Source organism: Megalobrama amblycephala, linkage group LG15 (assembly GCF_018812025.1).
Source record: "Megalobrama amblycephala isolate DHTTF-2021 linkage group LG15, ASM1881202v1, whole genome shotgun sequence".
Lineage (NCBI taxonomy): Eukaryota > Metazoa > Chordata > Actinopteri > Cypriniformes > Xenocyprididae > Megalobrama > Megalobrama amblycephala.
The window spans coordinates 15,374,332-15,391,127 of record NC_063058.1 but is presented as its reverse complement, the minus strand read 5'-3'; the positions used below and the strand labels follow the sequence as shown (position 1 = coordinate 15,391,127).

The 16,796-nt window shown below is 37.2% G+C and overlaps 1 protein-coding gene across 4 annotated transcripts in view; it reads left to right on the top strand.

The window, feature by feature from the left end:
- The window catches only part of LOC125247835 (cytosolic carboxypeptidase 4), a 241,369-nt gene that overhangs the window by 64,240 nt on the left and 160,333 nt on the right, over positions 1-16,796 (top strand). For all 4 annotated transcript variants that reach the window (XM_048159342.1, XM_048159343.1, XM_048159344.1 and 1 more), the window contains 3 exons: positions 7,495-7,532; positions 15,920-16,128; positions 16,482-16,650. In XM_048159342.1, the coding sequence (XP_048015299.1) occupies positions 7,495-7,532; positions 15,920-16,128; positions 16,482-16,650 (416 nt within the window). The remainder of the gene's footprint in view (positions 1-7,494; positions 7,533-15,919; positions 16,129-16,481; positions 16,651-16,796) is intronic.

Sequence of the window (16,796 nt, the reverse complement as noted above, 5' to 3'; positions counted from 1 at the left end):
ACTAGCTGCAACACAAAATAAACATGAATGAACATCAGAAGGTATGTTGAAAGATACAGTACAACTTACCGAAATCCATATCATGTCATATGTTATCGATCAATCGGTGTTTCAACCGCGGAAAAGCGACACTAAAACAGCTTGTAAACAATGTAATTTACCTCAGAAAAGTTGTTCAATGTGCAAAAACTCATTAGTCAGCTACAAAAATGAACTTAGAGAGGAGCGTTTTGCTAAATATATGCCCTATAGGCTATTGCATATTCATTGTAATTGTACTTGACCTGTGCTTCAATATTGAATGTATGTTTGAATAAATATGTATTATGACAGCCACCATTTAAATGTTTATATATAATTTATATGTAAGTAGTTTACAAATCAATTAATTTTAATAATGTAAGTAGTTTACAAATCGATTAATTTTAACATTTAATATTATTATGATGTAACAACTGTGGTTTCCTGTATAGTTTACAGCATTAGTTAAGAAATATTTTTTCTTTGAAGAAGCTTGCCATACCTGATACCCCTGATACTGGTACCTGATATGCCCCAAATTAATCAATATTGAACTGAAGGTAATCAAATCGAAATCAAATCGCAAGTTTCTGAATCGAAATCGAATCCATGTCACAATGGCAATAGAAGCTTCATGTAACCTTTTTTGCCTCTTGTGAGTTTTCAGGTCTGACTATTGGGGCCCTGTCATATGGCACAAGAAGAAGCCTCTCTGGAGAAGCGTTCAGTCTTTCCAATGGCAAATTCCGCCATGTACATAGCAAGCGCACCTGGCTTTTAAAGGGAATGGGAGATGAGCACACCCATGACTCATTAAGAGACTAAGTACAACCCTTTTGGACCATGTGCCTGGTTTGCCGTCCATTTTTTTCATCATTAAACTAGCTACAGTGGATTTGAACACACCCTAAGTGCACCTGCGCCATACGCTTCAGACCATGCACTTAAATAGGGCCCTTAATATTTCTATAACTTGCTAGATTATGAAGTATTTCCATTAGTAAAAATTTCACAAAAGAAAATGATTGTGTGATCATGAAGCTTCTTTGTGCTTCTCATCAATTCCCAAGCAAGAATTTCCTTTTTAAACATGGCCAGAGATCGCTGGGACATGTTTTTCTTTTTGTTTTGTGATTACATATTTCACCTTTTGAACACTTCAGTGTACTGATCGGTCCGGGAAAGTTGCACTTTTGAATCCAGCATCCCCCTTGGCAGAACTGTTTTGCCCACACTGAAATCATGTAAACTCAGAGGATAAATGTCATAAGCTTTTACATCCACACATAGAATCCCTCTAGACTGCTGAGAGCACTTCAGTGTGACTTCAAAGCTTATATCTCTGTAATACATACATCGGTTAAAAATGGCCTCTGAGGCCTTTACAGTGTGCTGCAAAGTGTTCGAATCTACGTTGAGAATTTCTTTCTGTTCATTCTCTGATGAATATGAAAAAAAAAAAAAAAAAACACAAGCAGAACAGATCAACAGATCTTCCATATTGTCAAATTTGTCTGATGGCTTTCTGCTGACAGCCTGGCCTCATAGCTCAAATCCCTGCGGAACATCTGTGCACTGATGCTCGTAGTCCTACCGACTGATACTGCTTGTCATTTCAAAGCAGCGACAAGCCGTTTGCTTGGGGAAACAATGGCATTTGCCTGCCGCCGAAATTGTACTACGCCGTTGTTTGCATTAATATCAGCAGCGTGACTCAAAGACTCTGACAGCGGCTGAGGCGAGATATGATATGATTTCTTTATGGAGCTCCCAGTGTCCGTAAACTGAGAGGCTGGGGGTAAAGCGGCTTGTAGATCCTGAGAACAGAATAGCAGTTTTGCGTCAGCGAGCTCCTCTCTGCTCAACTGCTGGGCTGTTTGGGCTCTCTTGCAGTTGGTGAACAGGGAGTGACATATTGTCTCTGTGATGGAGTCTTAACAATGTTGCGCACTATAGGGGTCCGGCTACATACTGGTGTATGTCAGTTTTTCAAGATTTTACCATACCATGGTGTGACCAGAAAAACAGAGAGAGAGATAACAAATTAGATTAAGTCTTGTCTAACCAGTGACTGACTGTCTCTCTATCTGTCTGTCTGTCACAGCGTTTGTTCTGTCTATCTATTTGTCTTTCTGTCTAATATTTGTTTGTTCTGTCATTCGTTCTGTATAACGTTTGTTTATCCTTTCTATCATTTGTTCTGTATATCATTTGTTCGTTCTGTATTGTATGTGTCATTCTGTAATTCATTCTATGACTTAATCTTTTGTTTGTTCTTTCTCTCTTTTGTTCAGTCTATAGTTCATTCTGTCTATCGTTCAACCTATACATTTTTTTTAAATCAAAACTTTCAAACAATGGTTTCAAAGTCAAAGTCAACAAAACTTTCAAACAAGCAAACAAAGTCAACATTCAAAGCTTGTCTTAATATTCAAAAATTAGTAAATTAATTTCTTTACATTTGAATTACACTTTTTCCCCCTTCCTTACATTCAAATTGTAATTCTGCTTGCTGTTTGCTACCTCAGTTTAAATTCGCAGGGTCCCCGAGGATCCTTAAAAAGTCTTAAATTTAGTTTGATGAAATTTAAGGCCATAACAGTCTTAAATATCTTAAATAGGATAAGAGTCTTAACTATCATTTGAAGAGTTCTTAAATTTGGGGAAAGAAGAACAAGAATCACAATATTGATTGATTATTAAACTTAAGTGATTTAATTAAATGTGCACACTGCATGTTTCAAAGTAAATACATGGCGGTGCTCTATACAGGCTCAAGGCTCCGGTATACTTCAAACGAAATCGAAGAATGAACTGATGTGACGTCATTTCGAACAAAATCAGGCCAAAAAGAAGTTCGTTTTGTGTTCTTTTTGGAAGTTCGAAACGGCTTGCCAAAGCGAACTTTCAGGAAAAGTTCGCTTCAGCTGCAAAACACTTTCGTACTACCATTGGTTCGTGACGATAACGTAATAAGAGGTGTGCGCTGAGGCTCCACCTTCACTCGCGTGGGTCTCGTCTTTGAGTCATTTCGTGTGTTGAATTCATTGAGGTAAGATCTCCGCGGGGGAAAACATGAACACACTGGATAGCTGCTTTATAGTACAAAATGAAGTTGTGCTTGTAAAAAAAATGAGGCACTAACACTGTTTTTCATGTTTGATACTGTAAAGCTGTAGCTGTTGAATAAAGTGCTGTATGACGTGACGTGACTGGAGTGCTACTTTGTAGAGCTCGTGCTAACATACCCATGCCGTTATGATCAGACGCTTTTCTTATGCTTTCTATAATAAATGCTTGCTGTTTTCTCATTTTTGTTGTGTTTATTTTGTTACTGAGAAGAAAGTGCACGGCACATATTTACATATTCATATAACCGTCGCTCTCAGCGGTGTGGGCGGCGTCAGATGTTCGTTTACATTATATCGCTGGTCACGCATTTCGAACTTCGTTTTACCCCTAAACAAAGAACGAAAAAGAACTTTGTTTGAAGTATACCGGGGCCTTCATTCAGCGCAGTTCGCAAGTTCCCAAGCAATTTCTGATTGCTAGTGATTTAAAGGTGATAGAGAGGATTTTTTCGTCGACTGAGAATCCAAAGACTGTTACTGAGTTTTTGAAATGAGCGCATGCGTAAGAACAGCCCCCCTCCTTCACAGCTCACTTCAAAGGAACGCCTCCCAAAACTCGTGCACGAGTATTGAAACACGAATGTTTACCACCGGCATTCGCTGTGTCGTGTTTTTTGGATTCATTATGTTGGGCTCACCGCAGGTAACTCATAATCTGCAGTTGTTACTCCTGTCTCCTGACAAAAACACTGCATGCGGCGCCTGTGGAGTGTGGAAAGTTACTGGAGCGCGCAGCCACGCTCGTCTCTCACAAGGAACGTCACGGCAGTGATTGACAAGCCAGAGGGCCAAACGATTGGCTGATGTTTTTAAGGCCCTACCTCGTGCACAGATGATGTATATTAATATGATTACTTTCAGTGCACCTAATAAATAGTCTTTTATCTGTTAGTAAAGACAGTTTCAAGTAATATTGCAAAAATGTATAAAACAAAACATCCTCATTAGCACCTTTAAGGCCTGTTCACACCAAGAACAATAACTATAAAGATAACTTTATTAGCATTCACACCAGCAGACAATATATCGTTCTGTTTATTCTAACTGCGTTTTTGTTTCTGTCACTTTAAATGCTCGAGTTTGTTAAAGCAGGATGGACTCTGATTGGCTGTCAATGTTTTCAGCTGGATAAAATCATTCTAAAAGTGATAACGATATCGTTTCGCTGTGCCGTTATCGTTATAACTGTGGTGTGGACTCTGCTATTCTTTAATATTGAGAACGATTTTTAGAAGTATGGGCCAGATTTACTAAACAGGGCAAATTAACATTAGAGCACAATTCCAAAAAAAATGCAGATGGGAGTGGAAAGTTCTGCGAGTGATCTACTGACGACATGCAAATTAAAGGGATAGTTCACCCAAAAATATTATTAAACTGTTAAATGTTAAAAATTCTGTCATCATTTACTTCCCCTCAAGTTGTTCCAAACCTGTATAAATTTCTTTGTTCTGCTGTACACAAGAATGGCAAGAATGCATTAAAGGTATATGGTGTCATTTAAGCGGCCCCTAAAGTAATAATTAAAGGTGCCCAAGAACGTTCTTTCACAAGATGTAATATAAGTCTAAGGTGTCTCCTGAATGTGTCTGTGAAGTTTCAGCTCAAAATACCCCATAGATTTTTTTAAATTAATTTTTTTAACTGCCTATTTTGGGGCATCATTAACAATGCACTGATTTATATTCGGCGCCGCCCCCTTAAATCGCGTGCACCCTGCCACACGAGCTGTCGACTATATTACAGCGCATTTACAAAGTTCACACAGCTAATATAACCCTCAAATGGATCTTTACAAGATGTTCGTCATGCATGCTGTATGCATGCTTCGAATTATGTGAGTAAAGTATTTATTTTGATGTTAAAGTTTTATTCTGAGTGAATTTGAGGCTGTCCTCCGTGGCTAACGGCTAATGCTACACTGTTGGAGAGATTTATAAAGAATGAAGTTGTGTTTATGCATTATACAGACTGCAAGTGTTTAAAAATGAAAATAGCGACGGCTCTTGTCTCCGTGAATACAGTAAGAAACGATGGTAACTTTAACCTCATTTAACTAAGTACGTTTAATTAAGTACATTAGCAACATGCTAACGAAACTTTTAGAAAGACAATTTACAAATATCAGTAAAAATATCATGCTATCATGGATCATGTCAGTTATTATCGCTCCATCTGCCATTTTTCGCTGTTGTTCTTGCTTACCTAGTCTGATGATTCGGCTGTGTGCAGCTCCAGACGTTAACTGGCTGCCCTTGTCTAATGCCTTTTATAATGTTGGGAACATCATGGGCTGGCATATGCAAATATTGGGGCGTACACCCCGACTGTTACGTAACAGTCGGTGTTATGTTGAAATTCGCCTGTTCTTCGGAGGTCGTTTAAACAAATGAGATTTATATAAGAAGGAGGAAACAATGGGGTTTGAGACTCACTGTATGTCATTTCCATGTACTGAACTCTTGTTATTCAACTATGCTGAGGTAAATTCAATTTTTGAATCAAGGGCACCTTTAACAATTTTTACAACGGAAGTGATTCAATCAAAAACCAACTTTAGCTCGATAATAAATTTTTTCCTATTGTCACTGTGAAGCTGCTTTGAAACAATATGTATTGTGAAAAGCGCTATATAAATGAAGATGACTTGACTTGACTATACAAAGGAAGATATTTGGAAGAATGTTTGTTACCAAGCAGATCTGGCCCCCTCCATTGACTACCATAGTATTTTTTTCCTACTATGGTAGTCAGTGGGTGGCGAGATCTGCTTGGTTACAAACTTTCTTCCAAATGTCTTCCTTTACCCTGAATTCAGGAATTCAGACATTCACAAATCAAATGAGATTAGAATTGACCAGATCAAATTTCATTTTTGTTTTGTGTAGAACATGCATCAGATGGTCAGTGAAGGGAATGTTTGAGACTGCATGATGCACAACAAAGAATAACAGAGTCTGATAATTGAATGGCAAGGGCAGCATTTATAGCCAGATACCCCATGTAGATAATAGGCCCAATGTTGTTTGAACACACATGGTCTCGACATTGATCTGCTCAGTGTCATGTCTCGATCCCACTGGCGATGATAACGTGGTTCATCGCTGCAGTGTGACCCTATGAAAAGCTCTCCGAGATGATTCCAGTTGTGATGTGATGAGAGCTGAAATTGGCTTGATAATGTTGTTTGTGAGGACGACACAAAGGAGTCTGTTGTGCTGCGTACACGAAGGACCGAGATACACGTCTTTTTAAAAAAAAGGAGCTAAGAGCCTAAGCGTATAATAAGATGCATAATGAAATGATTAATGTGGTGAAATGAGAGACAGAATAAGTATTTTATATTAGTATTTTATGCCAATTCAAGCAGCATAGTAAATGTCAAAACCGAACCTGTGCTTACGTGTTACTGTAGGTTTCACGGTACTACTGTACCTTATTTTAGATTTTTACACATTTATCAGGTGTGCAGTGTTATTTATATTATTGAATCATATGATATTGTTCTTGGATTTTATATGCTGTATGTTAATACTGACATTACATTATTTAATATTTGTCACAAATGCAAATGTTTGAAAAAGACATGCAGACCTGTATATCTGTGATTAAAAAAAAGACCTTTGTAATTCCTTCCTTCATTTTTGTTAAAATCGTGAACATGTTGTATTAATTCCTAATTCATATTAATAAGACATGAATGAATAAAATGTGGCCATGATTTAGCCAAAACAAAGGGACAGATGGATTAATCAGAATGAAGTCTTTCTTTGGCTCATTCTCAAATGGTGCATTTTCTTTCTTTCTTTCTTTCTTTCTTTCTTTCTTTCTTTCTTTCTTTCTTTCTTTCTTTCTTTCTTTCTTTCTTTCTTTCTTTTAATCTATTTCATTCTATTCTTTCTCTTAATCTATTTTCCTTGCTATTTCATCTCAGAAGCTCAAAAAGTAGCTTGCTCTCTCCCCATATTTCAGGACATTGGATTGTGTCACCCGACAGGCCAGTGGCGATATTTATTGGCAGATTGTTGCAAAACCATTCATAATTATTCTACGTTTGCCCCATGTGTATTGGGTTCAGGAATATGGAGACTATGCTGAATCAGCAGCCCTGTCGCTGCAGAATAAATGCTCATGATCACAATGACAGCAGTCTTTTTTTATTTTCTTTTTTTATAAGGCAGCAGCCTCTCCACCGCCCTGGCAATGCTAAGTGCAGCTGGAAGTGTGCCCATGATACTTAGCTTTTCATGTGTTCAGAATGGTGCACACATGACGCAACTGCAGAAATGAAATGCCTCATATACATTTTTTAATGTCAGATTTGTTTTGTTTTGTTTCACAGGGCGGCCGCCGATGCTTTTGCTGCAATGTTATGCTCAAGTAAGTATCTTTTGCTTTACAATTTTATGAACATAATGGGTGCATCACAGTAATATTTCTGGGGACATATTCTCCCAGCATGCTTATGCTGTGGTTTGAGACACCATAGATCTGTTCCAAAACTTATATAAAGCAAATTGAAGTGACAAAAAATAAAATAGTATGTGTGTGTGTGTCCTATATATATATATATATATATATATATATATATATATATATATATATATATATATATATATATATATATATATATATACACAGTACAGTTCAAAAGTTTGGAACCACTAAGATTTTTAATGTTTTTAAAAGAAGTTTCGTCTGCTCACCAAGGCTACATTTATTTAATTAAAAATACAGTAAAAACAGTAATATTGTGAAATATTATTACAATTTAAAATAACTGTTTTCTATTTGAATATATTTCACAAAGTAATTTATTCCTGTGATGGCAAAGCTGAATTTTCAGCATCATTACTCCAGTCTTCAGTGTCACATGATCCTTCAGAAATCATTCTAATATGCTGATCTGCTGCTCAAGAAACATTTAATGTGTACAATTGTACAAAATATTTGTGTACAATATTTTTTTTTCAGGGTTATTTGATGAATAGAAAGTTCAAAAGAACAGTGTTTATCTGAAATCTAATCTTTTGTAACATTATAAATGTCTTTACTGCCACTTTTGATTGATTTAATGCATCCTTGCTGAATAAAAGTATTCATTTCTTTAATTTCTTTTCAAAAAAATAAAAATAAAAATTCTTACTGACCCCAAACTTTTGAACGGTAGTGTATAATGCTGCAGAAGCTTTGTATTTCAGATAAATGCTGTTCTTTTGAACTTTCTATTCATCAAAGAATCCTGAAAAAAAAGTACACAACTGTTTTCAACATTGAAAATAATCATAAATGTTTATTGAGCAGCAAATCAGCATATTAGAATGATTTCTGAAGGATCATGTGACACTGAAGACTGGAGTAACGATGCTGAAAATTCAGCTTTGCATCACAGGAATAAATTACTTTGTCAAATATACCTAAATAGTACACAGTTATTTTAAATTGTAATAATATTTCACAATATTACTGTTTTTTACTGTATTTTTAATTAAATAAATGTAGCCTTGGTGAGCAGACGAAACTTCTTTTAAAAACATTAAAAATCTTAGTGGTTCCAAACTTTTGAACTGTACTGTATATATGTATATATATGTCACTACCTAGATGATCCACTGTTTTTTTGTTTTGTGATGGTTGTTCCCTTGTTTATATAATTTAAATAATATATATAATTGTTAAAAACCATTAACAATTTGTTGCTGATCTATTAGATTTTACACATTTTCATCAATGGTTTAACGCTAAAATATGAGATGTTGCTTTAATACAAGCACCCTCTGCAACATGATCAAAAAACTTTCTTCATACTAAACCCAAAACAGAGTAAAATCGAGTTACCCTCTTTTTTTTGGCTTTAAACCAAATAGAGGAAGAGCAGAGAATATGAAGCTATTTATCCATCTTAACCCTCTTGTGTGCTAGCACACTCTACCTGCGGTTCATCTATCATCCTGCAGGGGGCAGTGTGACTCTGTGAGTCTCGTCCTGCACTCTCCCATTGAGAGCACAGGCGCTGCACCTGTTGATGCTCTGCAGTCAGTGAGCCTGTGAATAACGTAATGCTCTGTGGGGCTTTTAGGAGCCTCCTCTAAAAGAAACACGTCTGGCCAGTGATGCTGCAATTAATTCTCCTCCGTCGGGCAAAGCTAAGTTGTCTGTGCCTTTTTGTCTGCGTGCTTTTTATTTCTCTGGAGGATGTGGCGAATGCTTGATAATCATCTAACGTGGCCATGTTTCCTCTAGCGAGCTTTGCAGAAGTATTGTCATGTTTTCTACATGTCAGATCTGCACTGCGCCATTTGTAACAGTCATTATAAGAGAACGAATCTCCAATGACAGGACATTTTCATATTCTGAGACATCATATGTTCCAGACCTTGCTTTAAACTCCTAAAAAACCCTAAGGCTACATTAGCTGCACCAAAAATTCCTTCTAGAAGTCCAAGCCTGATAGAAACCATCGCAGGCATTAATATTTCAGATTGCTGTATTTGTGCAAGTCATAGAACTGCAGTGTTCTTAAGTTCATGACTCCTATACTGGGAGCTTGGGAGGAATACAAGCCAAAGAAGTAGATTCACAACACAAGTTTCAGCTCTCCATTATAAAATATTATTCCCAAGGCTCCGGAACTACTCAGAAGAACATGAAACAGTTGTTCTTTTTTCTTTATTTCCTTTTGTAATTCCATCACTGAATGTTTTGCGCGCATGGAAGTAAATACCGTTGACCTTCATATCGCAAACACTCCCACTGCTCTCCTCCACGGCCTCCATTAGATGCACTGAGTGCACAGCGCGATTGGCTGCTTTCCAACCCCTTCAACAGAAGCAAGGAGACTTTGGGCTCAGAGTCCGGCAAACTCCCTCACATAGAGCCCCCTGCCCTTCTCTGAGCGTCTTCGGCTTGAGAGATTTATGGAGAAACCAGCCGAATACGGAGCTTGGAGGATTTCTCTTAAAACAAGGAGAGTGGAAATTCTTTTGACAGTTTCGTAGGTGGGCTTTCAAACATTGATTTAATAATGTCAGTACAATCCTGGATAGAGATCAGTGGAAGACACACAGTGAATCTGAAACAAATCCTCTGCACAGATAGACAGACAGACAGACAGACAGACAGACAGATAGATAGATAGATAGATAGACAGGCAAACAAACAGATAGATAGATAGATAGATAGATAGATAGAAATCATAATTATAAGCCTTTAATTGTCTCTATATAATACATAGTATCGAAGGCGATTCATCTGCAATAATGAACGTGATATTGCGTAGCTTGTCAGTGATCTACGGCTCTGTCTATTAAATGCCGCTCCATTTGAAAGCAGGTGATTGTGATTTAGCGGTAATCAGGGAACCGGCTTTACTGACGAAATGTGCGTGACAATCTCATGCGATATATCGCCCAGCCCTAATACATAGCCTTATCAGCATTCAAGCGCACGAATAGAGCTTGCCACAGCGCACCTGCAAAAGTAATGATTATGAATGTAATGTGAAAAAAAACTGTCATTTTAATAATTTATTAATGTTTTCCGTGTTTTCGGCAGCAGAGATGATGACTCGTCATCTCCGCAGTAGTGGATGCACCTATATGTTTCATTCGGATTGCATAATCTGAGAATATTTGTTTTCCACTTGCATTGGTTGACAATCTCTTGACTTTTCAAGCTTTCTATAGATATATTTCTCATTTCTGTGAGGCAAGTATACACTGAGTTTTGGTTTAGTTCACAGAGACGGAGACGATAGAAAGCGCATTCCTGTTTGCTTTCATTATTATACAAAGGCACAACATTTTCTTGTTATTGATCGTTGACACAAATAAAAGTTTCAAATAATGTATTACTCTTATCTGTATGACCACAAATGAGTATTTTAAGCTGTTTCCGCTGTTATCAGGAAAAAATGCAAGTGATCGCACCGGCGCCTCCATATCTTGCAGTAGGCGCGCTATACGTCAGCTTTCACACTCCGTACAAACACTTAATAATAGCGCACATTTATCTAGGTTAACGTTAGAGCGAGCAGCCATGTAAAGTTGCTACTACTTGCATGTTTCAAATGATAAGCCATATTTGAAGTCGGTGGATGATAGGCGAACGTTTGAATTTCCTGCCCGCCATACTTTAAATAGAGGGTATGCATGTGACATCACCGTTGACCGTTACGACTGCAGTCACGGCCACTGAGTGGCAAAAGACTGAAGGGCTCGCACACCGAATGCGAAGCTCAGCGCCTCGCCACGTCTTTAAAACTCGAACGCATTGTTATGAGTGTACGCACACCGACGGCGAAATTCGGCGTCTGTCCGCGGCGCCCAGCTACGACTCAGAAAAAAATATAAAACAATGCGTTCGAATTTGAAAGACGTGTTGCGGCGCTGAGCTTCGCGTCCGGTGTGCGAGCCCCTTGAGCAGCAGCATTGGTTTTCAGTGTGAATGTCGCGAAAAACACACAAAACACATCCAAAACGGGAAAGAGCTTTGTGATTGACTGTACAAATAGCTTTGACACAAACCCTGAGGTATATATCTAAAAACTGCAGAAAGCAACAGGGAAAAAAGCAAATGGATCACTGCAATTCACAGAAACAGCTGGACTCCAGGCAGAGAAACATGTTTTAGTTATCATTTTGTGTCAAATTGTTGGATTTTGAGGTAAAATCATATTGTATTGTTTTAAATTAGTTTGACAACTCATCAATTAATTATTTTCCATCTTATATTCTGCATAATTGGGTGTTTTTAAATAAACAACACTGACAAAAACTATACTATAAAACTATATATGTTTTAGGGCTGGACAATATGAAGATACAGTATAACATTGATATAAGTGATTACGCGAATTTAAACCTACCGATATTGTAGTTATATAAAATATTCACAGGCAGATTTACTTTATGTGTGTCCCAGCCGTCGAAATCAGGCACATATAAATGTCAGGAAACGACTCCAGGCTGCATGTCAATATCCATGGATTAGGTTTATTTGACAAGTTGTAAGGAACCTTTAGTGTAAGTTTTACTTGCGTTTTCACAGTTTCCCCTGTTAAATCCAGTCACACAGCAGGTTCTTTTGCCACTCAGTCCAGCTGAGGGAGCGCGTTTTCGGCGGGAAAGTGACGTCGATGCATACCCTCTAAACCACAAGGACCCGCCATTAATGATCTGTCCCTCGCGGACTTCGTGAATTCACCAATTTTTTTTTTTTTTTTTTTTTGCGACTAACGACTAATACAATTTTTAGTCGACTAAGCCTCTTCTAGTCGATTAATGATTAGTCGACTATAAGGGGGCAGCCCTGATGGATGGATTGATGGATAGATAGATAGATAGATAGATAGATAGATAGATAGATAGATAGATAGATAGATAGATAGATAGATAGATAGATTCAAACAATGCTACTAAAATGAGCTAGAACTGAAATGCATTAAAATGTATCACCTTCTATTTGGAATAAAACTAAATGTCTGTTTAATCATAACTGTTTCCTGTGTGACCTAGGTGTTCATGAAGTCCCAGAAGTGGACACTTAATTGTACACATGAGCTACAATATTCACTTCATCAACAGCATTGTGAAGAGCTGTTTGTCTCTTTGTTATGCTATTAGTGAGTTTTGAAACCACAAAGCAGATCAACATGAAGTAGTTGGTCCCAAATGGACTCAAAGTTCAGTGCTGCAAGTCAAACATTTCTTTAATTTGAATAAACAGTTTGGCTTCGGTTTATCTGCTGATCGACCAGTGACAAGTTCTTTTGCTGATTCTTTTGCATAGCCTTAATGTTTGAAACATTTCCTGGTCTATTTAAATCTGTTTGTTCTTTTATGTATTCTCTATTTTTATATTTTATAATTATTTATTTTATTTTTAATTATTTTGCATTCATATTTTATTTGCACATTTTTAGTTATTTATTTATATAGGTCAGCGATGCATTAATTTTTGTGACGATCCACAATGCATTTCGACACAAACTGTTAAAAAAATCCATTAAAAAAAAATTAAAAATAATCAATTTAATTGAAAATGGAACCCTTTTACCCTATATTTGTGTGCTATGTGTTTTATGTTTATATGAGTATCTTCCTGTTAGGTTAGCAACATGCTAATGCCAAATTCTAGTAGACAACAAAGCAGCTCACTACATTTTAAAACGGCTCGCTAGGTTTTAAACCCTCCAAACAGTTTGGAATTAAGTGTTTATTTACATAAAACACTGAATACTAATTGCAGCAATGATGTGAATATAAAATAATCTCTTTTTTGGTTAATTTAAAGCTGTGAGTGAATGAGTCACTGTTTGAATTCCAAGCTGACAGCTTGTGTTTGTAGTAATGTGACCATGTTGATATTAGATATTAGAAGTTAATTGTGCCATCAAACTTGGTTGCTAAGATACACAATCTAAACAAAGAATTGCATTCCCTGGTGTTTTATTCCATGTAGGAATTATTATATATGTACAAGGGCAACCTAATTGTGACAGTAAGAGGGGGGACTCGTATCAAACAGTTCACTAGTCAGTGCAAATAAAAAGTGATATAAACTTTATTAAATATTTTCATTATTGTTTTATATTATTTCATATTGTATTTCTTTATTTGTATTTATGTTGAATTTATATATGAATACCATTATGGATGTACATGGTTTTTCTTAATAACAAGTGACGGACAAACTCATATTTCATAATGGCAATGTACTTTTAACAGCTACAACAATGATGCATGATGCATGTTACACAACAGCGTTATTGATACCAGCTACATTGTGCGTGACCTCGTAATTTCGTTTGGAAGTAATTGAGTCATCAGTGTCCTAATGGTTAGTAGAACAAGAGCCTTGCTAGTGGTAGTATTCTCGTTCACGATATACTGATTCATGTAAGAAAACTAAGGGGCGCTATGAGACATAATCGAGCTTTACCTCAGGCATCAGACCTGTCACAGACTTAAAGAACGGAAATTAAGTCTTCGCCTAGAGTGGCTCTCTCTCTGCCATCTTGTTTTTGATCTCATTTAACCTTTTGTGCCACACTGAGAAATCTTTTCGCTCAGACAGGCAGAGTCACGTGCTTTTTTTGTTCCCTCTCCATCATCCCAGTGTTATTGCATTCTGTTGATATGGCTCTTTAGTGCCCGAATGATGTATGTTCTTATTACATTTTATTAATAAACAGCACAACAGAGCGTGACATGAGAAAGTGAGAGAGAAAGGGAGGTCAGTTTGAATATGAATGATACATAAAGATGCTTTTGGGGTAAAACCATAGCCTATATATTGTATTGTCATATATTGTGTTGACAACTCATCAGTTAAATATTTAACATCTTATATTCTGCATAATTGGGTGTTTTTAAATAAACACTGACAAAAACTATATGGACGATATGACAAAATATATAACATTAATATAAGTGGTCACTCTGATTTAGACCTACCTATATTGTATTTACATAAAGGCCGATTTGCTTTATGTATTTCCCCGGCGTCAAAATCAGGCACATATAAATGTCAGGAAACACGATTCCTGGCTGCATGTCAATATCCATGGATTAGGTTTCTTTGACATGTCATAAGGAACACTTTCGACCCCAACCTTTAGTGTAATCGTTTGTTTTACTCGCGTTTTCGCAGTTTCCCCTATTAAATCCAGTCATGCAGCAGGTTCTTTTGCCACTCAGTCCAGCTGAGGGAGCGCGTTCCGGCGGGAAAGTGACGTCTACGCATACCCTCTATTCTAGACACATTCTGCTAACAGTGGTAAAGAAAAAAGGAGAGTCGTTAGATACATTTATCAAATGTTTCCATTACTATTATGGACAAACTGTTTTTTTCAACAAGGAGGGATGTAACAAGACATGCTGCTAAATTGTTGTTTTAGCAGCACTAAAAAATTGTTTTAGTGAATCGGTTCATTCAGATGATTTTATTCAACTGGTTCACATTCACTGATTCACACAAGTCTCTGCATCATTTTGCAACCTTTTTAGTGAAAGGGGACCTATAATGCCCCTTTTCACAAGATGTAATATTAGTCTCTTGTCCCCAGAATGTGACTGTGAAGTTTCAGCTCAAAATACCCCATAGATATTTGGGTGTGAGCGAAAATGCACTGTTTTTGTGTGTGTCCCCTTAAATGCAAATTAAACAAAGCTGGAAAATCTCACGCAGCCAAAAAGACAATTGTCAGTAATGGTGTTCAGCCTTACATTGTTCAAACCGGAGTCGAACACTGATGGAGAGACTCAGGAAGAAGTTAAAACTTTTAGAATGTAACTGGATGTTTCTGAATGGTTAGTGGATGAATGTATGTAGTTGCTGTGGAGTTGATTCAACTCATCGACTAGCATGTACCATCATGTTAATCTTTTGTGAAAATCCAGCATTGAATTGACCCTCAAATTGACCGCCGTAAAATGACGGCATGGTAACAACACTTTACTACAACAACTCTTCCTCTTCTCTAAAGCAAACTTACTTAACAAACTAACTAAAGTTATTAGCTTTTAGCTTGGAAAGCTACTGTTGTAGTAGCTTCAACACTGTCTTCTAGATATATTCTCTGACATAACATTATAATTTAAGGCTGATGGTCAGGCTGAACATCTTAATTGATATTTACTTGCTGTTCCTCAGTAATATAAACTTTAGTCTGGCAGGAAAATGAATCCATTATTAAGGTTTTAGAGAGAATAAATCAATGTTTACTGTGTGATTAAAGATACAGAATTATATTTGTTCTTCTACAGAGGTCAACTGTCGGACTGCTGTCGCAAAAGGCTACATAGCAGATCTTCTGAAGGTTTATGAAGACTGGCACAACAATGACACCAACCTTAAAAACATTCCTATCCGTAGAGCCCTACTGCATTGCCTGCACCGTGCCGCCAACTCATCTGTGGGCAGAGACGCCATTGTCGCCGAAGGTGGCATTAGTCTTCTCTTCCAGACCACTCAGGTGAAATTTCAGCCCACTATCTGGTCTCAAAGTTCTCGTTACATTTCATATTGTGATATTTCTTGTGTGGCTGATCTTTTTTAGTTTGTTTTTTACTAACTTTTTTACTACCCTCAAATACCTTTCTCAGTTTGTAATGCTTTAATCATTTGCTTTTAAATCACACTGTGATTTTTATCGACCTTGCTAAGTAAACCAGCCCCAGTCCTTACCAGATGCTCTAACAGTCTGTTAATGTGCTTTTAAAGAAGCAAATTTTTGCTTCTGCTGCAAATTTTGCCCATAGGAAATGTTTCTTGGAGATCACATGTAGCGCCTTGAAGTATTTCTAACTGATTTCATTTCATCGGAAGACCTGCTTGTCCATGAAAGGCCTTGAATCTTTGGTGGAACCGGCTATCCAGCTGATGAGGAAGTGTAATCCCAAAGTCCCTCTTCCACTGACCTCAGATAAGAGTGCCTACAGCTTTCCTCTTCCTGGGAGGCCTGTCGATGACTGGGATGCTGATTTAGGACTTTACGGTAAGGCTTATGTTTCCTGGGTTTTTAAGCCCGTTTCTTTATTACACTGCCAAACACCCAACAGTTACTATTATTCTCCTCGCACAGTCTGTCCGTTAGGGACACTGAGTCTGTCCCGCTAGAGATATTTAGCCTTTACACCCTGA